The sequence below is a fragment of the Oryctolagus cuniculus genome, chromosome 9 (genome assembly GCF_051225735.1).
Source record: "Oryctolagus cuniculus isolate XC-2025 breed Fujian yellow rabbit chromosome 9, ASM5122573v1, whole genome shotgun sequence".
In the NCBI taxonomy this organism is placed as follows: Eukaryota; Metazoa; Chordata; class Mammalia; order Lagomorpha; family Leporidae; genus Oryctolagus; species Oryctolagus cuniculus.
This window is the reverse complement of record NC_142875.1, coordinates 797,192-816,872: the sequence shown is the minus strand read 5'-3', so window position 1 is coordinate 816,872 and position 19,681 is coordinate 797,192. Positions and strand designations below refer to the sequence as shown.

At 60.8% G+C, this 19,681-nt stretch overlaps 1 protein-coding gene across 2 annotated transcripts; it reads left to right on the top strand.

The window, feature by feature from the left end:
• The first annotated feature begins 2,473 nt into the window (after window positions 1–2,473).
• F10 (coagulation factor X) lies at window positions 2,474–19,445 on the top strand. Of its 2 annotated transcripts, none has more exons than XM_008253689.5 (8): window positions 2,474–2,579; window positions 5,925–6,085; window positions 12,151–12,175; window positions 12,869–12,982; window positions 13,684–13,815; window positions 15,236–15,474; window positions 18,147–18,264; window positions 18,817–19,445. In XM_008253689.5, exons 1-8 carry the CDS (start codon window positions 2,510–2,512, stop codon window positions 19,428–19,430), a joined length of 1,473 nt encoding a protein of 490 aa, XP_008251911.5. In that variant the 5' UTR covers window positions 2,474–2,509; the 3' UTR covers window positions 19,431–19,445.
• Window positions 19,446–19,681: the final 236 nt, after the last annotated feature.

Genomic DNA, 19,681 nt, shown 5'->3' with positions numbered 1-19,681 from the left:
GTCTTAGCGGCTGCGACAGACAGCAGAGCCTGAGGTGTCTCCACGGCCAGCCTCCAGTCTGCGTCTGGCCGGGTGCTGCGCCTCGGCTCCCCCTCTGCGGAACAGGAGCCCACTGCAGTGCTCGTCCCCAGGAGCCTCAGGTGAGACGCACACACAGGCTGCAAGGGCAGGAAACTCCACAGCCAGCATGCACAGGCCCAAGCCCGGAGCTGCGGGAACCCCCTTCCTGGGCTGAGGGGCAGGCCATGGATGCAACAGGGGCTTGAGTGGGTCCTGGGTGGAGCACTGGCCCCACTCCCAGTGCAACCCCTGAAGGCGAGCACAACAGAGGAGGGCCCCAGAGCCAGGGATGCCTGGGGCCCACAAACTGTGCCCACCAGGCCAACACGGCAGCACGGAGGACTGGGCCCGGCAGGAGCCCGCCACGCCCACAGGCCCGTCCCAAGGACCCTGCCTGGTGTGTGACAGCCACCACACTGCCAGAGATCAGCCCCAGCCCCGGCACCAAGCCTGTCCATTCACGCAGCGGAGGGGCATCTACTGGACACCAACTGTGTGCCAGGCACCCCTCAGTAACCAAGCTGGACAAGCCCCTGCCTCTCTTCCCTGCTGACTGGGGCTGGGCACCACACAGGGAGGAAGAGACTTGACACCTCAGAGCTCACTGCAGCCGCCACCTGCCCACACCAGGGTCCTGCACGGCTGTCATGGGGACACCTGGGCCCTCCCAGCCTCAGGCTGGTCTGTGCCTAGCAGGTGGGGAGGGATTCCTGGCAGAGCACCCTCTGGCTCCCAGGGGGAGGGGTCACGCTTTCCAGAAACGTCAGAGCTGCAGCGAGGACCATGCAGGGTGGCAGGTTCTCGAATCATCTCAGCCTGGAGTCTGAGTCTGGGGGAGGCTGTGGCAGACACCAGCCTGATGAACCAGACCTGACGCGGGTGTCCAAGCACCACCTGACACCACCCAGAGTGTAGCCCGTGGAAGGACTTCAGAGCCACACTAGGGACTAAGCCAGGCACTGGGCAGAGCCTAGGATCAGGTCCCACATCACCCCACGGCTGGGGTCAGGTCCCACGTCACCCCACGGCTGGGGTCAGGTCCCACATCCACTCCATGGCCTGGGCTCAGGTCCCACATCCACGCCATGGCTGGGTTCAGGTCCCACATCCACTCCACGGCTGGGTTCAGGTCCCACATCCACTCCACGGCCTGGGCTCAGGTCCCACATCCACTCCACGGCCTGGGCTCAGGTCCCACATCCACTCCATGGCTGGGTTCAGGTCCCACATCCTCCCCACGGCTGAGGTCAGGTCCCACATCCACTCCACGGCTGGGGTCAGGTCCCACGTCCTCCCCACGGCTGGGCTCAGGTCCCACGTCCACCCCATAGCTGGGCTCAGGTTCCACGTCCACCCCACAGCTGGGCTCAGGACCCATGTCCTCCTCATGGCCTGGGCTCAGGACCCACGTCTCCCTCATGGCCTGGACTCAGGTCCCACTGCCTCTCCCCCCACCCCATGGCCTGGCTCAAGTCCTGTATGTCCCACACACCCCCTGTGTCCATCTGTGGCCTGGGGTTACCCTCAACTCTCTGTAAACCTCAGTTTTTTGTTGTGGAAAAATGATGAGAAAATGATACTTTTATCATGGTTGAAAAGATTAAGTGGTAGTTACACACAGACATCTGATAACTACAACATGGGCACAAAGTGACGTCAGAAAGACTGACCCAAGGGGCCGGCATAAAGTGACGTCAGAAAGACTGACCCAGGGGCCAGCATAAAGTGATGTCAGAAAGACTGACCCAGGGGCCAGTGCTGTGTAGGCTAAATCTCTGCCTTTGGCGCCGGCATCCCACATGGGCACCAGTTCAAGTCCTGGATGCTCATTTCCCAATCCAGCTCTCCGTGGCCTGGGAAAGCAGTAGATGGCCCAAGTGCTTGGGCCCCTGCACCTACATGGGAGACCCAGAGGAAGCTCCTGGCTCCTGGCTTTGGACTGGTCCATCTCTGGCTGTTACAGCCATTGGGGAGTGAACCAGCGGATGGAAGACCTTTCTCTCTGTCTCTCCCTCTCTTTGTAATGCTGCCTCTTAAATAAATAAATAGACAGGCAGGCAGGTAGATAAATAGGAAGGACGGACGGACGGACGGACGGACTAAAGGGGGGGAGGGGGGAGGAGGGAGGGAGAGGGAGGGAAGGAGGGTGGGAGGGAGGGGGGGGAAGGAGGGTGGGAGGGAGGGAGGGAGGGAGAGAGAGACAGATAGACCGATCGACTGACCCAGGGCATCCCACAGGATGCGGTTACTGATAAAGACTGCTGTGCTGGGAAAGGCAGGGCTGGGTGAGGACACGCCCCCACGCAATCCTGCCCTGACATCATTGCAGGCTGAGCTCCAATCAGGAGGCTGGAATGAGAAGGACGTCCAGCCACCTGGGAGTCCACACAGTGACCCTTGCCCCGGGCCTGTCACAGAAGGGACGGGAGCCTCTGTCCTCCGCCACACCATGGCCAACCCACTGCACCTCGTCCTGCTCGGCGCCGCCCTAGCCGGCCTCCTGCTGTCCGGGAGCAGTGGTGAGTGCCCTGCGCCCTTCACGCTGCAGAGGGGCCCCAGAGGAAGGGGCAAGGGTGGATAGTCTGAGGATGAGGCCACGGGGGTCCCGGCCCCATCCCCGGCTCGCATCACACAGCTCACCCTGGTCGTCAGAGCCAAGGGCAGACTCAGCGCCAGCGGGCGCTCCCTGCAGAAGAGTCTCCAGGGAGGTCAGAGGTCACAGAGACAAAACACAGGACAGAGATAAGGAGAGACAGGGGCAGACAGGGACGTGAAGGTGACAGAGAGAAGCCCCCTGGACTCCCAGAGAGCAGGGGCTAGGAAGTCACAGAGAGGAGCTGGGGCCACCAGCTCCACCTGGCTCGACCGCTCCGAAGGGGGCATCTGAGCCGGCCAAACCCCAGGCCCGTGTGAGCACAGCCCAGGAAGGTGGGAGGCAAAGAGGACCCCAGGGGCGGCAGGGGAGGAGGCCCTCTGCGGGGGTCTGGGGGGCCCCTCTGCATCTGGAGAGGGGGCCAGGAGCCCTGAGGAGGACACAGCACTGCCGTGAGGCGGGGTGGGGGCAGGGGAGGCTGGCACGGGCGAGCTGGGGGGCCACGTGGGGAGCTGAGGGGGGCTCGCGCAGCGGGGTGTGGGGAGCTGAGTGGGGAAGTGCGGGGAGACACGAGAATCAGGCTGACCTGAGGGTGCCTCTGCTGGGCAGCCCCCCTCGTGATGGACCACGCAAAGTCTGGCTCCCGTCAGGTCCTGGGGGTGGTCACCTCTGTCCACCCTTGACCTCTTCTGTCCTGCACACAGCTGGGGGCCCTCTCCGGGCTCCTCCTGCCCTGGACTGTGGGGCCCTTCTGCAGACCCTCAGCCCACACCCTTCCTCCCAGGCCGCTCCACACGTGCTCACTGCCCTGACGGCTGGCCGTGCACGGATGGCTGTGGGTGTCCCCACTACAGCCTGGACCCCAGACAGCAGGGCCATGCCGCCCACCGCCCCGTTCTGCACCCGGTGACCGGGCAGCTGGGCTGTGGCTTCATGCCCGGAGCAGGCCTGGCGACCCAGCACGCCCCACTGTGTCGCACTGCAGGCCTGTGTGGCGAGGAACAACACGAGCCCCTTCTGCCACAACTCAGAGAACGCAAGTCCAAAATCCAGGTGTGGGAGGACAGGGGGACCGCCAGCCCGCGGTGCCCTTGGCCTTTGGGAGCAGTGCCCGCTCTCGCCCACGTGCCTGCACAGCACTGACCCTGTGTCTCCGGAAGCCGTCGCACTGGGCAGGCTCACCCCACTCTGGCGGAGCTGCTCCTCAACCGGTTCCTTCCGTAAAAACTGTTTCCAATTAAGGCCACGTTCCGAGGTTCTGGGAGGTCGTGAAGGGGGGGTGGGCACACGGTCAGCCCTGAGGTGCAACTGTCAGTATTTCTGGCAGTCCAGCTATTTAATGTACACACACAACTGAACACAGAGAGCAAGCCCTACAGCTGTGGGGCTGGAGAGTCAGTCTGCACCCACCAACTTGAAACCCCTTCTCCACCAGCTGTCAACTCCGAGCGGCAATACCGCTGGTCACACCGCTCCAGTGCACCTGGTGACTGCTCAGGTCGCCGACCCTGCCAACACCTCACCGCTCTGACCTGCTCCAGGTGTCGACAACCAGGGAAATGAGTGCGCCTGGGAAACAAGGCTCAGCCCACAAGCGCCTGCGGGGCTGCCTGCTCCCCCTCGGAGCCCCGGGCGGTTTCGGGAATCTGAGGGCAAACACGTCCAGCCTTGGCCTGGCTTCACGCCACACAGCTCACGTGGCGCTCACTCAACTCACCAAGTGCGGACGTGCACTCACACGCGCACCTGCTCAACGCAGCCCAGCACTTAGGACGCCCACATCCCACATCAGAGGGCCCAGTGCCCGCTCCTGCCAGCGGCCTCCTGCGGACACAGCCCCGGGAGGCAGCGGTGATGGCTCCAGCAGCTGGGTCCCTGCCACCCAACGGGACTCCCAGACGAAGTGCCAGTCACGGCAGGCACACAGGGGTGGCCAGCAGGCAGGACAATGGCACACGCTCCGTCTCTCACCCTCCTGCAAGGGGGACCTCGGGAGTGGCCCCCAGTCACGGCAGGCACGCAGGGGTGGCCAGCAGGCAGGACAATGGTACACACTCCGTCTCTCACCCCTCCTGCGAGGGGGACCCCGGGGGTGGCCCCCAGTCACGGCAGGCGCGCAGGGGTGGCCAGCAGGCAGGACAATGGCACACGCTCCGTCTCTCACCTCTCACCCCTCCTGCGAGGGGGGACCTCGGGGGTGGCCCCCAGTCACGGCAGGCGCGCAGGGGTGGCCAGCAGGCAGGACAATGGCACACGCTCCGTCTCTCACCCCTCCTGCGAGGGGGACCTCAGGGTGGCCCCCAGTCACGGCAGGCGCGCAGGGGTGGCCAGCAGGCAGGACAATGGCACACGCTCCGTCTCTCACCTCTCACCCCTCCTGCGAGGGGGGACCTCGGGGGTGGCCCCCAGTCACGGCAGGCACGCAGGGGTGGCCAGCAGGCAGGACAATGGCACACGCTCCGTCTCTCACCTCTCACCCCTCCTGCGAGGGGGGACCTCGGGGGTGGCCCCCAGTCACGGCAGGCACGCAGGGGTGGCCAGCAGGCAGGACAATGGTACACACTCCGTCTCTCACCCCTCCTGCGAGGGGGACCTCAGGGTGGCCCCCAGTCACGGCAGGCGCGCAGGGGTGGCCAGCAGGCAGGACAATGGCACACGCTCCGTCTCTCACCTCTCACCCCTCCTGCGAGGGGGGACCTCGGGGGTGGCCCCCAGTCACGGCAGGCGCGCAGGGGTGGCCAGCAGGCAGGACAATGGCACACGCTCCATCTCTCACCCCTCCTGCGAGGGGGGACCTCGGGGGTGGCCCCCAGTCACGGCAGGCGCGCAGGGGTGGCCAGCAGGCAGGACAATGGCACACGCTCCGTCTCTCACCTCTCACCCCTCCTGCGAGGGGGGACCTCGGGGGTGGCCCCCAGTCACGGCAGGCGCGCAGGGGTGGCCAGCAGGCAGGACAATGGCACACGCTCCGTCTCTCACCCCTCCTGCGAGGGGGACCTCAGGGTGGCCCCCAGTCACGGCAGGCGCGCAGGGGTGGCCAGCAGGCAGGACAATGGCACACGCTCCGTCTCTCACCTCTCACCCCTCCTGCGAGGGGGACCTCAGGGTGGCCCCCAGTCACGGCAGGCGCGCAGGGGTGGCCAGCAGGCAGGACAATGGCACACACTCCGTCTCTCACCTCTCACCCCTCCTGCGAGGGGGACCTCGGGGTGGCGGGCCCGGCTGGTCACTGAGCCCGGATCTCTCACCTCGGCGTCCTCGTACCTTCTAGTGTTCATCAGCCGGCGGCGGGCCAACGACGTGCTGGCGAGGACGCGGAGGGCGAACTCATTTCTGGAGGAGCTGAAGAGAGGAAACCTGGAGAGGGAGTGCATGGAGGAGAACTGCTCCTACGAGGAGGCCCTTGAAGTCTTCGAGGACAGGGAGAAGACGGTGAGGGTCGCTCCCGGCGGGCGGGCGGGGGGCTTCCCTGCGGGCGCCGCTGGCCCGGGGTCCCCGTGCTGCCTCCGCCGCCTTGTTCAGGGCGATCGGCTGCACCCCGAGCAGCGGAGGTCAGGAGAACGCTAGTGGACGCTGCTGAATCCATTTACAGCAGTGTTGACTTCAATGGGGAAAACGCTGTTCAAGGGCGGGCGTGCCGCGGGCGCCCTGTGGTCATCGAGCGCAGAGAGGCCGACGCGAAGGCCGGAGCCGGGCGGGCGGTCCGAGGGAACGCGCCTGGGGAGCCCGCGCTCAGCGCCCTCGGGAGCGCAGATGCCGGGAGCCAACAGCAAAGCCCCGCGAGGCGTCAGGGGCGCGACGGCCAAGCGAGCAGTGCGGCGTCCTCCCCACCACGGCGGCGCCGGGGGCCTCGACCCAGCCCGGGCTGGACGCCCAGGACGCACTGACACACGCGCAGGGCACGCACACGCACAGCCGGCACCGCGGGCCTGCACCACAGGAGGAGGCCGCCGACGCCAGCCAGGAACCCGGCACCGCGCCGGCGCAGCAGAAGGAGCAAGCCCGACGCCTGGTCACGAGCCCGGGACTGCGCCTGCGCATCGGCTGGAGCAGGCCTAACTCCTAGTCACGAGCCAGGGACTGCGCCTGCGCAGCGGGAGGAGCCTGCCTTACACCGGCCACGAGCCCAACACTACGCCTGCGCAGCGGGAGGAGCACGCCTGACGCCTGGTAAGGAGTCGGACACCGCGTCTGCGCAGTAGGAGGAGCACGCCTGACACTGGCCACGAGCCCGGGACTGCGCCTGCGCAGCGGAAGGAGCAGGCCTAACTCCTAGTCATGAGCCAGGGACTGCGCCTGCGCAGCGGGAGGAGCAGGCCTGCTGCCTGGTCACGAGCCCAACACTGCGCCTGCGCAGCGGAACAGGCCTGACGCCTGGTCACGAGCCCGGCACCGCGCCTGCGCAGTGGGAGGAGCACGCCTGACACTGGCCACGAGCCCGGCACTGCGCCTGCGCAGCGGGAGCCTCCCCTTGGGGCCTCGGACTGTACCTGGAAATGATCGAGCTTCCGGTCTCCTCATCTTAGGCCTCAGAGAAAGGTGGCGGGGACCAGAGGGTTGAGGGGAAGGTAGGCGGCGCCGAGCCCAGACCAACACGAATGAGCTAAAGAGAAGAAAGCTGAGAGAGGGGCCACGCCGGAGCCAGCGGCCGCCGCCTGGGAACAGCTGACGCGGCCCCGCGAGGGCAGCCCCGCACAGAGCGCGGTCGCCTCAGCCAGACCACCTGACTGGGCTGGCCGTGTGGGACAGCTCCCCCGTGACCCTCCGGCACAGGGTCGAGTTGCAAGCGTGGCCTGGTGAGGAATTCTAAGTCATATCAGATAACCCGACCCAGGGAGACGTCATCGGGAGGTGCGGGAACCCCGGAACGGCTGAGCGCCACTGCCTGCCGCGTCGCGCGTCACTGTTCTGGATTCTTGGAAAAGAAAAACGGCACCCGTGCTTGCACGTGTCAGAGAGAATTCAGAGCGAGCTCGAGTCGGGCGAGGCGGGAGACTGGCTAAGCAAAACACGCCCAGGAAAGACGGCGGCCGCCAGTGCGCAGAGGTGTTGTGACTGTCAGCGTGGGGAGTGTCTTTTGTCTGTATCTTAGTCCAGAGGCAGGAGACCCCTCCCACGGGGGGGGGGTGCTATAGAGAGTGCGGGAGGAGCTACTTTAGGACTGACCAGATCTGCCGTGGCAGTTTTGCGATTCCTGTATTACAGGGGAATTTCTTGAAAGAGTTGGGGGAGGTCCTGCTTAGCCTCCATATAATCAGATTGGATCTGGCACAGCGATTTTCAAGGCGGTTTATCTTTGAGGCATGAAAGACTTGACCCCACCTTGTCTCTGGTTTGTGGTAAGATGTAGTCTTGCCCATGCTTAGCGGCTGGTGTGCAGGTGTGCTCGCCCGGGGCCCCTGCTCACGTCTGCCTGCCTGCCTGCCTGCCTTCTCTGACAGCACTGCTGTCCCCTGGTGTGCAGAGGGGACCTCGTCAAGAACAAGGACTTGTCTCTGGATGAATATCTGAGGAGGAACTTTGCCATTTGCTCTAATTGCATCACACATATAAGAAGTTTCTTGGACGAGTTGGATATCTCGCTGCTGAAATCCCCGGGGAGTAGCTGTGGCCATTTGTCATCTTCTACTGCGAGCTGGACATGAACTCCTGTCATGAGACCTGCTCCAGAACTGTACCCTAAGATGGCGGTGGTCAGTGGCATTGGCTGGGCTTCTGAAGTGAGAGAGTCGATTTGACTTAGCCCTGTAGGTTCCCCACATGTGAATTCTACGTGGCCCACGCAGACTACTGTGAGCTGATTGAAATGAGAGAAATGGAGGAGACTGTCAAGGGTAGTAGCGTATGTCACAGGTGGTTACAAGGCCACTTAGCAGCCAGATGTTCCCGTAGGCCAAACCCATGAGGTGGGCTTCACTCGCTCCTGGAGAATCAGTGTGGTAAAAGAGCTTGAGAAAGCCCTGAAAATAGGGCTACCAGAAGCTAGCATCTTCAGAACTGAAGAAAGCAAATTCACGATAGTATCAACCTAAAAGCCTTTGCAAGTCCTCACGTCACACCACACCCAGCCTCCTTGACAAGGTGCAGAGTTCCTGGAAGTCACTTTCATCAGCCCCACGTCGATCTGTGGTTAAAAGCTCCTTGACCCAATGGACGGCTCTGAAGAGGGTCTTAGGAGCATGTTAGATATTTATAATGAAGGAGGCATATCATGCCTACCCTGAGCTGAACGAGGCCGGGGCATCAAAGTGGCAGCTTTTTGAAAAATGAGCCAAGGCCACCGATGGCGATGCAGCCACGTTGATAAACAAAAACGTCTGTATCATCTGGAATACAGGCCGTCCCGCAAGAGCTCCTGGAGCAGGGCCACCAGCTGTCTCCCAGTTTCTCGCAGACTTCCGCAGCGTGAAAGGAGGGCTTCTGGTTCCTGCCAGGAACGCAAAAAGAATTGAGCAGCTACTGATACGTTGGAATCGCAGCCGTTGGCCTTCTGCCTAGAAACTACTGACAGTCTGAGTCATGTGGCTCCGGCCTGTCTGTACTTCTGCAAAAGGTGCCAGTCTGTGAGGGCATTCTCATGTGCTGTTAAGCATCTGACGCTGGTTCCTTTCAGCCACCAGAAGACTGAGAATTCCTTGTAACTCTGTTACTCAATGGCGTGTCTCAGAGAAAAATTCATAGTTTCAGGAAACATTTTCATTTTTAAGTGTTTCTTTACTATACAAAAATAGTAGGCAGTTTTTTTGTTTAAGAATAATAAAAGAAATTGTAGGGGCCAGCACTATATCGCAGCAGGTTAACACCCTGGCCTGAAGCACCGGCATCCCATATGGGCGCCAGTTCGAGACCTGGCTGTTCCACTTCTGATCCAGCTCTCTGCTATGGCCTGGGAAAGCAGTGGAAGATGGCCCAAGTTCTTGGCCCCCTGCAACCACCTGGGAGACCCGGAAGAAGCTCCTGGCTCCTGGCTTCGGATTGGCCCAGCTCCAGCCGTTGTGGCCATTTGGGGAATGAACCAGCAGACAAAAGACCTCTCTGGCCGGTGCTGTGGCTCAATAGGCTAATCCTCTGCCTGCAGCGCCGGCACACCGGGTTCTAGTCCCGGTTGGGGCACCAGATTGTGTCCCGGTTGCTCCTCTTCCAGGCCAGCTCTCTGCTGTGGCCCGGGAGTGCAGTGGAGGATGGCCCAAGTGCTTGGGCCCTGCACCCCATGGGAGACCAGGAGAAGCACCTGGCTCCTGGCTTCGGATCAGCACGGCGCGCTGGCCACAGCAGCCATTGGAGGGTGAACCAACGGCAAAGGAAGACCTTTCTCTCTGTCTCTTTCACTGTCCACTCTGCCTGTCAAAAAAACAAAAAACAAAACAAACAAAAAAAAAAACCTCTCTCTCTGTCTCTACCTCTCTCTGTAACTCTTTCAAATAAATAAATCTTTAAAAAAAAATTTTAATGCTGACGTATGTTCACATTCCACTTTTTTCCTCACATCATTTCCCAGACAGACTTCTTTATTTCTATGTAGCTACCATACGTACAATTTTTAAATAGCCGAATTATATCATGTTGTAGAGGTGCATTTCCCATCCGCATATTTGAGCCTTGTGAGTGATTTCTATATGTGAACATATGCCTGTATTTCTAGAGGATTAGCTTCTAAGGACAGCTGCTTCGGAAAGGGAGCACTGACAGTGAGTCACCAGGGATCCAGCACAGGGTGACGAGCGTAGCCTGCGCCTCCTCTCCAGGCACATGCAGCTGCACCTGGACAGAACGCATGGAGCAGTGTCTCCGTACCTGGGGAGCAAACAGCTGCGGTGCACTGAGGAAGAAAGCAGGACTTGGGGCCCCACGCCATGTGGCTGGCAGTGAGTGCACCATTCTCCCTCTCGTTCCACAGATCACGTGACCTGAGTCTGGTTCACACTCACAGGCTTCAACAGCGGAGCACACTTCCTGTCCAGGCATCCGTGGAACATTCCCCAAGGCAGCCCATCTCCTGTGTCATGAAGCATACCTTAGCAAATCTGAAAGACTGAACTCACATAAAACTCCTATATCAAATAGAATTCAACTAAAAAGAAGTAATGGGAAAATTGCCAAGTACTTGGAAACTCAACAGCACATTCATAATAATGAGGGGTCAAAGAGGATTTCTCAAGAGAAGTAAAATATTTTGAACTAAGCAAAAATGATTGCAGCCTGCATAGGAAAGTAGTGCTTCAAGGATATTTATGCCATTAAATGCTCATATTGGAAAAGAACAAAGGTCTCAAACTAATAATCTAAGCTTCTACTTTAAAATAGTAGGAAAAAATTACCCAAGACCAGGAAAAGAAGGAAATTTAAAAAGCAGAAGTCAAATAAATTGAAGACAAAAGTAATAGGTGATATAGTGGGTTAAACTGTTGCCTGCAGCCCCAGCATCCCATGTGGGAGCCAGTGTAAGTCCCAGCTGCTCCACTTCTGATCCAGCTCCCTGCTAATGTGCCTGGGAAAGCAGTGGAAGATGGGCCAAGTGCTTGGGGCCCTGCACCCACGTGGGAGAACTGGAAGAAGCTCCTGGCTCCTGGCTTCAGCCTGGTCCAGCCCTGGCCATTGCGGCCGTTTGAACCAACAGGTGGAAGATCTCTGTGACTCTGCCTTTCAAATAAATAAACAATCTTTAAAAAAATAAAGGACAATGTATCTGTTTATAGAGCTGCCGCAATAAATTGCTACATAGTCACAGGGACTTTTTCTGTTTTAGACACACAAACCCAGAACCAAGGCGTCAGGGGACTCCTTCCAGGGATCCGAGAGGGCCGCGTGCTGTCTCCCAGATCCTGGTGGAGGGTAGTCCTCAGCATTCCGTGTGGTTGGATGCACCTCCAGCCTCTGCTCGTGTCTTCACGTGGCCTTTCTGTGTGGCTCTTTTCCTGCTGCTTACAGGGATGCTCACGTGGACTCAGGGCACAGGGTAATCCACTCTGACTTCATCTGGGTCCTTCCCTGAGTTACACATTCTGAGGTTCAGACTTGAAAGAGAAGAGACCACTATTCAACCAACTACAGACAGAACAAGATTGTGGCATTTTTTAGGATAAGGCTCTTGATGACCTGTTTCAGGCTAATTATCACCATTTCTTTCAACTAACAACTAACCTTGAGTATTGACAAGTCCTGAGTTCCTCTCCTGAATTGTTAGCCTGGGTTTATTAACCAAAAGCCACTCATTGGTCTGCTAGGGTATAGCAAACACAGCGACCTCTTTTTGGTACACTCTGTTTCTTATTGATTAAGAAATTTTCCCTGTTGAACAGATGGTGAGTGTAAGACTTCTGAAGCCACATTATACGGGTGCAGATCTGCATCACTGAATTGTTCTAGAACAACTGCATTCTAGAAGCGACCTGTCCGGGAGAATCTCCTGTGCAGGCTGAGTCCCTGGATGGTGGCCCTTCCTGGTGTAAAATGTCTCTGCTTTATCTAATGTGTTTTAACTCTTGTCTTCCTTTTAGAATGAGTTCTGGAACAAATACGTAGGTGAGATATTTTCTATTTTAATCTTGGGTGAATGGGATCCATTAGGATATTTAACTCAAGAGAGCTTGGATTTGAATTCTGAAAATACTCCCTGGCTTTCCTTTCTGCTGCTATTTAACTCTTTTTAACTCTGGGTGTTTTGTAATAATTTTATTCTAATTCTAGTTTTGTTGTCTACCTAAATATAGATTAAATCAGTGCAGTCTTATCTGAGGATGTCAAATGCCACAATAATTTTTTTTAAGTCCAAGTGTACTCCATAGGAGCAATAAATGTCACTGAGTTAACTACCCTGGCTTACTGCCCACCGACAGCACTGGAGACTCTATCAGTCGTGACTGCTGGTGGGAGTATTCAAGCTGCTCAAAGTGACCACCGAGCTCACACACACCACCCAGACTCGTGAGGCGCACGTTAGTGTGGGCAGCAGCGTGTCGCTGTCCGTGCACCCCCAGGTCATCAGAAAGAACAGCGGCAGTGTCCTGCCTTGTTGGCGCTCAGCCCAGAGCTCCCCTCTCTGCTTGCAGCCCCGTAAACACCAGAGCCAGCCAAGGACCCCGTTAGATAAAGACATGGTGGTCATAAAAGGTGGGGTGCAGGGGGCCCAGACAGGAGGAAGTGTGTGCAGGGCATGCCCATTTCCATGGGGAAGGAAATTTCCAGAACGTTGGCTCCCAAAACGTTTCTTTGTAGATGGCGACCAGTGTGAGAGCAATCCGTGCCAGAACCAGGGCACGTGTAAAGATGGCCTCGGGATGTACACGTGCTCCTGTGTGGAAGGCTACGAAGGCCAAGACTGCGAACTGTGTAGGTCCCCTGCTTCTGACTGCCCTGTCACTCACCGCCCTGTGCAGTCACTGCCCGCCCTCCTGGGGGTGGGCCCAGCCCTGTCACTCACTGCCCTGTGCCAGGGTTCTCAGACACCCCCTTCATTCACGTTTGTCAGTGCAGATGAGGAATATCTGAGATCATCCACTGACAGATTTGATACATTTATTTAATTCTATGTGGAAAATTCACTGTTCTTTACTTACAGGAGTTGCTAATTCATTTTTAATAAAAATTAGGCTATTATTAGACTAATTTCCCCTAAGGAGAAAGATTTGCATTTCTTTGATGCAGTAATTTACAGTCGTCGAATGTGTCCTTAGACTGGACTTCCCAGTGGGGTATTAGTCACGAGTCCCCCTTGGCTGACTGGGGGTCCCGCTGGACCTGGCAGCACTGGCTACACGTGGGCGCCACGCCAGGAGCGCCCGGTGTGAGGCCACATCGGCGCTTCTACCTCCACTGTCGCACGGGGGTGGCAGCTGGGGCCCGTGGGGTTTAAGTAGCCTAAGTGCTGCCCCAGCACTGGCCAGGCAGCGGGGGGGACGGCTGCCCGTCCTGTGCGTACCGGAGCCACCCCAGCCTGTGTGTGGCACAGCTGGGGCCTCCTTGCTAGCGGAGGCCTGTGTGCGGCCGGAGCTGGCCCCTACTGGCCTGAGTCGGACGTGCCTGTCTTACAGTCACACGCAAACTGTGCAGCCTGGACAACGGGGGCTGCGACCAGTTCTGCAAGGAGGAGGAGAACTCAGTGCTGTGTTCCTGCGCCAGCGGGTACACCCTGGGTGACAACGGCAAGTCCTGCATCTCCACAGGTAGGTGGGCGCGTCCCGGTGGTCTAGCCAGTGAGGGTTCAACTTGGCGACCACAGGTTTAGGAACGGACCCACTGGTTCCGAGGGCCAGAGGTGCTGTCTAACCTCAGCGCCCTCGTCTGAAAAACGGGACCCATGTTAGCACCCACGTCAGCACCCACGTCCCAGGGTAAGCGCGACCCGGAGCGGCCCCTGGAGGCTGGTCCTCACAGGGCCTGGCTCCTGCCATGTGACTGGCATGAACACCACACGCCCTGCCCGAGAGAGGGCACGGGCCTGGGGCCGGCGTCTTCGCAGGCTGGTCTCGAGGGCAGCCAGGCACAGAGCTGGCCTGTGTGGGGCAGGGGGCTGGGAGGACCCTCACGAGCTTGTTTGCTGGGACCCCGGTGAGCTTTTGACGAAAGCCAAGCGCCAGTGTGTCTGGCCCCGAGGCTGGCCGACGGCAGTGGGTGCAGGATGGGAGTGGCCAGAGGACTCGGGGTCTCAGTCAGCCCGTCCTGTCGCGGGGATCGGGACCATCCAGCAGCCCCACCCGTCTGCCTCTCCCAGACCCCAGAGTTGGTCCCAACTCTCAGCTGCACGTGGCTGGGGACAAGGGAGAAGGAGCCCAGATGGGCAGTGCCCACGCGGGCCCCTGACCCTCGGCAGGCAGCCCTGCCCTGTCCTGCTCTCCTTGAGTTCATGCCGCACCAAGCAGCCAGGAGGAAACTGGTTCCAGCACAGCCGGCAGGTGCAGCTCACGCTCCCGCCGGCAGCAGGCTTTGGCTCACACTCGCTGGAAACCCCCACTGAAGCCACGACTCCACATGCATGCACGTTGTTTAAGTTCCAGGAATAATCAGAACTTGATTTCCAATCAAGCTTGTTCTTTGAAAATCAAATCCTAATGGAGCAGGTTCTGTTCCACGTGTGGAGCGGCCGCCTCAGAACGTCCCGGCGCGGCTCCCGCGCGGCTCCCGGCCTGGTTGGAGCTCACCTGCTGTGACACGCAGCGCCTCCGTCCCCCGCCACGGGGGGCCGCTCAGACCAAGCCTGTGTAGTCCGGGCCTGCTCCAGCCTCGGCTGCTTGCATGCACAGCCTCTCATCAGCAGCAGTTCCAAAGACAGACAACGAAAGGAGTTTACCAGAGCCCTGCCCCCCACCTGGGCTCACCTGGGTTCCCCCTTAGCGTCCCGCTGTGAGCCCCACACCCATGCCTGATCGCACCACCAGCACCTGCCGCCCGCCGGCTGTCCCCACGCACGCACACCCAAGTCCCCCAAGTCGCTGGCAGACGCACACCTGCAGACAGCCTGGCGCTCCTGTGCACAGCGCTCTGCTGTGGAGCCCTGGCCCCCCTCAGGCCCTGCCGGCGCTGGGGGTGAGCCCAGGGACGCGAGGAGCGCCCCGGGCTGAGGGCCGGGCTGCCGTCTGCTTCCAGAGCTCTTCCCCTGTGGGAAAGTCACCCTGGGACGCTGGAGGAGGTCGCCGGCCACCAACAGCAGCGAGGGCCCCCCGGAAGCCCCCGGTCCGGAGCAGCAGGACGACGGCAACCTGACCGCCACCGAGAACCCTTTCAACCTGCTGGACTCCCCGGAGCCGCCGCCCGAGGACGACAGCAGCAGCTTGGTGCGCATCGTGGGCGGCCAGGACTGCAGAGACGGCGAGTGCCCCTGGCAGGTAGCGTGGCGCGGGCCCCACGGCGCAGGCGCGTCTCCGACCAGTCAGGTGGAGGGAGGTAAGGGGGGAGGAGTCGGCGACCAGCAGGGCAGGTGGTTTCTGGGCCGTGACTCACGACGTGGCCGAGCAGTGCTCCCGGCCCGGCCTCCTGCGTGCCCGCCGTCATCCTGCTTTGTGAAGGGCAGAGGGAAGAGGCAAGGCGTGGTCCCCACCCTTGAGCGTCCGGGAACCCCGGCCCTCCTGCCAGGAGCTGGGGTCGGCGCCCGACAGTGGCGAGGGCCTGGCCCACTGCTGCTCCCCACCGAGGGGCAGTCGCCGGCCTTGTTTCCGGTCTGACTCCTGCTCCCCACCGAGGGGCGGTCGCTGGTCTTGTTTCCGGTCTGACTCCTGCTCCCCACCGAGGGGCAGTCGCTGGCCTTGTTTCCGGTCTGACTCCTGCTCCCCACCGAGGGGCAGTCGCTGGCCTTGTTTCCGGTCTGACTCCTGCTCCCCACCGAGGGGCGGTCGCTGGCCTTGTTTCCGGTCTGACTCCTGCTCCCCACCGAGGGGCAGTCGCTGGCCTTGTTTCCGGTCTGACTCCTAGGGAGCCAGCAACCGCGTGTTTGTTTCATGAGTGATTTGGACGAGGGCTGCCAGGTTCAGAAGATGAGAGCCGCCAAGAACTCCTAACGCACATCCCAAATGCTACGGGGCAGGTGCCTGTACTGGAAGCACACTTAACTGGGTGCCCTGTGTTTCTTTCTTTTTTAAAAAGAATATTTATTTGGAAGGCAGAGTTACAGAGAGACAGGTCTTCCATCCGCTGGTTCACTCCCCAGATGGTGCAATGACCCAGGCTGGGCCAATCCAAAGCCAGGAGCCAGGAGCTTCTTCTGGGTCTCCTACACGGGTGCAGGGGCCCAGGGACTTGGGTCCTCTTCTGCTATCTTCCCTGGTACACCAGCAGGAAGATGGATTACAAGTGGAGCAGCAGGGGCCGGCGCCGCGGCTCACTAGGTTAATTCTCCGCCTGCGGCGCCAGCACACCGGGTTCTAGTCCCGGTCGGGGCGCCAGATTCTGTCCTGGTCGCTCCTCTTCCAGTCCAGCTCTCTGCTGTGGCCAGGGAGTGCAGTGGAGGATGGCCCAAGTGCTTGGGTCCTGCACCCACATGGGAGACCGGGAGGAGCACCTGGCTCCTGGCTTCAGGTCAGCGCGGTGCACCGGCCGCAGCAGCCATTGGAGGATGAACCAATGGAAAAAGGAAGCCCTTTCTCTCTGTCTCTCTCTCACTATCCACTTTGCCTGTCAAAAAAACAAACAAACCAAACCAAAACAAAAAAAAAACAAGTGGAGCAGCAGGGACTCGAACTGGTGCCCACATGGGCCGTCAGTGCAGCAGATGGCGATTCTACCCGCGACACCACAGCACCGACCCCTGGCACCCTGTATTTCAACCTGGCCATGCTAACCTGAGGTTCGCAGTGTCAGTGCTGGGTCGTCTTGGGGCCACTCCTAAGCAGCAGGGCTTGACGGCTCCCAGTTCTGGGGCTGCAGGTGCCAGGTGCAGGCCCCAGGGCAGCCGGTGCCTGATGTCCACCTGCTGCAGAGGGCGTGGCTCCCCCACAAGCCTTCTGGAGGGCACAGACTCCACCCCTTTCCGCCACCCCGTGGTGCTTCATCCCTGGGGGAGGGTCTTGGCAGACCTTGGCGGTGACCCAGGCTCCTGCAACGATGTCCCGAAGCCGCCGGCCACCTCCAGCAGTGACCGCGGGGTGACCTCAGGGGGTTGTCTTCCGGGGTGGGGAATGGCCGTGAAACCATGTGGTCTGGCCCTGCCGAGGAAACCGCAGGTGGGGCTCAAACGCCAGTGCATCTACGGCGGGCTGACTGGTAAGCTCGTTCTCATGGCCCACGGGTGATGTCGGAAATATCCAGGAAGCCCCCCGCCCTGGAAACCCACAGAGCCCTCGGAGGCAACCGGCGCATCAGAACACGTCTGCTCCTGGCGTGGGGCAGGCTGGGCAGTGTGACGCATGGGCACCGCACCGCCCAAGGGTCCCCACGGGACTGAGGAGTGACTTGGCGCTCCGGGCATGGTCGTCAGGGGAGGAGCCGGGGAGGGCTCAGGGGGGCTCTGTGGCTCCTTCCGCCACTCCCCCCGCCTGTCCATCCGAACTGCAGCGAGGCTGTCGCTGGCTTGGAGAGCCAGCTGAGATGTCACAGTCAGACCTGACCACCTGTGTCGTGAGCGTCTGGGAGGACTCCAGTGACGGTCACTTGAGGGCGGGAATGTCCCCTCCCCCTGGAACCGTCCTCACTCCCATGGCCACGCTTCCCCTAAGCAGCGCCCGGTGTGGGTGTAACACGAGGCTGTGCACAGGCTAGGGTTTTGCTCACTTGCAAGGAGGCTCTGTGCACAGTACCCGAGAGGAACGAGGGGCAAGCCCCAGTGATGCCAGCTCGGGGTCCCCATGGAGCAGGAGGCAGGGGAGGGCCTCCCCAGGTGGTCTGTGAGCAGTGCTGGGATTGGCCAGGGAGAGGCCAGGGCGGGCAGCATGCCCAGGGCCCCGCCTGCCAGCCTGCAGGTTCTGCCCAGGCCCGGGGGTGGGCAGGGGAGACTCTGTGGCCGTCCTGGCGCCAGGCCCTCTCGGTCCTGCTCAGAGTCACACACGGCGACCCCACTGCCCCCCAGGCACTCCTGGTCAATGAGGAGAACGAAGGGTTCTGTGGGGGCACGATCCTGAGCGAGTACCACGTCCTCACGGCGGCCCACTGCCTGCACCAGGCCAAGAGGTTCAAGGTGAGAGTAGGTAAGTGCCGTCCAAGCCCCAGTGCCGCAGACCCCTCGGGAAGGGGCTGAGGCCGCCCGTGCCCCGCGCTCCTGCCCTGCCTCCCTCTTCCACACCCGCTGAGCACCGCGTACCCCTGCCCCTCACTTTTGTCTATGGGATCGTTTGTCCGGACCCTTCCCTGTGTGTGAGCCCTGCAGCCCAGGCCTCAGGGTCACCCGCAGTCTCTGCGGTACCGGATTTTCTGTTGTTCCAGTGCCCTGCATGGCTGCTGTTAAATCTCTCAGAGTATGAACTCTTAGCCACATCCCCACTAACTCCCCGAAGTGCCCTCATGCACCCAGACACCCTCTCCATGCAAATATTCTGCATTCTCCTTGCAAGTCTGCTCAGCCCCAGGGCACTGGCGGCCCAGCCGCACAGCACGGCGGGCTGGGACACGCGGGCTCGGAGCACGCTGGCGAGCGGCTGGCAGCCACCCGGGGGTGGACAGAAAGCCGCTCTGCTGCCCTCCCCCATGTTAGCCCCGAGCTGCCACACCCAGCCCGCGCTGAACTAACGGTGCCGTGGCAGGGGACCGGGACACGGAGCACGAGGAGGGCAACGAGGAGACCCACGAGGTGGAGGTGGTCGTGAAACACAACAGGTTTGTGAAGGAGACGTACGACTTCGACATCGCGGTGCTCAGGCTGAAGACGCCCATCACCTTCCGCAGGAACGTGGCCCCCGCCTGCCTGCCCCAGAAGGACTGGGCCGAGTCCACGCTGATGACCCAGAAGACGGGCATCGTGAGCGGCTTCGGCCGCACGCACGAGATGGGCCGCCTGTCCACCACCCTCAAGATGCTCGAGGTGCCCTACGTGGACCGCAACAGCTGCAAGCTGTCCAGCAGCTTCACCATCACCCAGAACATGTTCTGCGCTGGCTACGACGCCAGGCCCGAGGACGCCTGCCAGGGGGACAGCGGGGGCCCCCACGTCACCCGCTTCAGGGACACCTACTTTGTGACGGGCATCGTCAGCTGGGGGGAGGGGTGCGCAAGGAAGGGGAAGTTTGGGGTCTACACCAAGGTCAGCAACTTCCTCAAGTGGATCGAGAAGTCAATGAGGGCCAGGGCTGCCCCTGTGGCGGAGGCGGCCGGGACCCCGGGGCCCACACAGCCCACCATTAAAGGGAGCCCCTCCTGAGACTGGCTTCTTTTACTGGGACAGCCCCAGTGACAATGCTGCCTCCCCTCACAGCTGGCATCTCCTGCAGGCACCCCATCCCCAGTGTGGGGTGCCGCTCTGCACAACCAGGAGGGAGCCCCCCTGCCAGGCACTCTCCCGCGCCGGCAACCGAGCTGCCCTTCTGCGCCTGCACCGCAGGAGCTCACACAGGGGGTCCAGCACCTGCAGAACCAGCCCCTGGGCCGCAGGAGCCCACACAGGGGGTCCAG

What these genes read in the sequence shown, in the direction of transcription:
- F10 (XM_008253689.5), top strand. Translation starts at nt 2,510, where the DNA reads ATGGCCAACCCACTGCACCTCGTCCTGCTCGGCGCCGCCCTAGCCGGC. An exon ending in CAAGTCCTGCATCTCCACAG is followed by an intron (nt 13,816 to 15,235) that starts GTAGGTGGGCGC and finishes GTCTGCTTCCAG; the next exon opens with AGCTCTTCCCCTGTGGGAAA. An exon ending in GAGGTTCAAGGTGAGAGTAG is followed by an intron (nt 18,265 to 18,816) that starts GTAAGTGCCGTC and finishes GTGCCGTGGCAG; the next exon opens with GGGACCGGGACACGGAGCAC.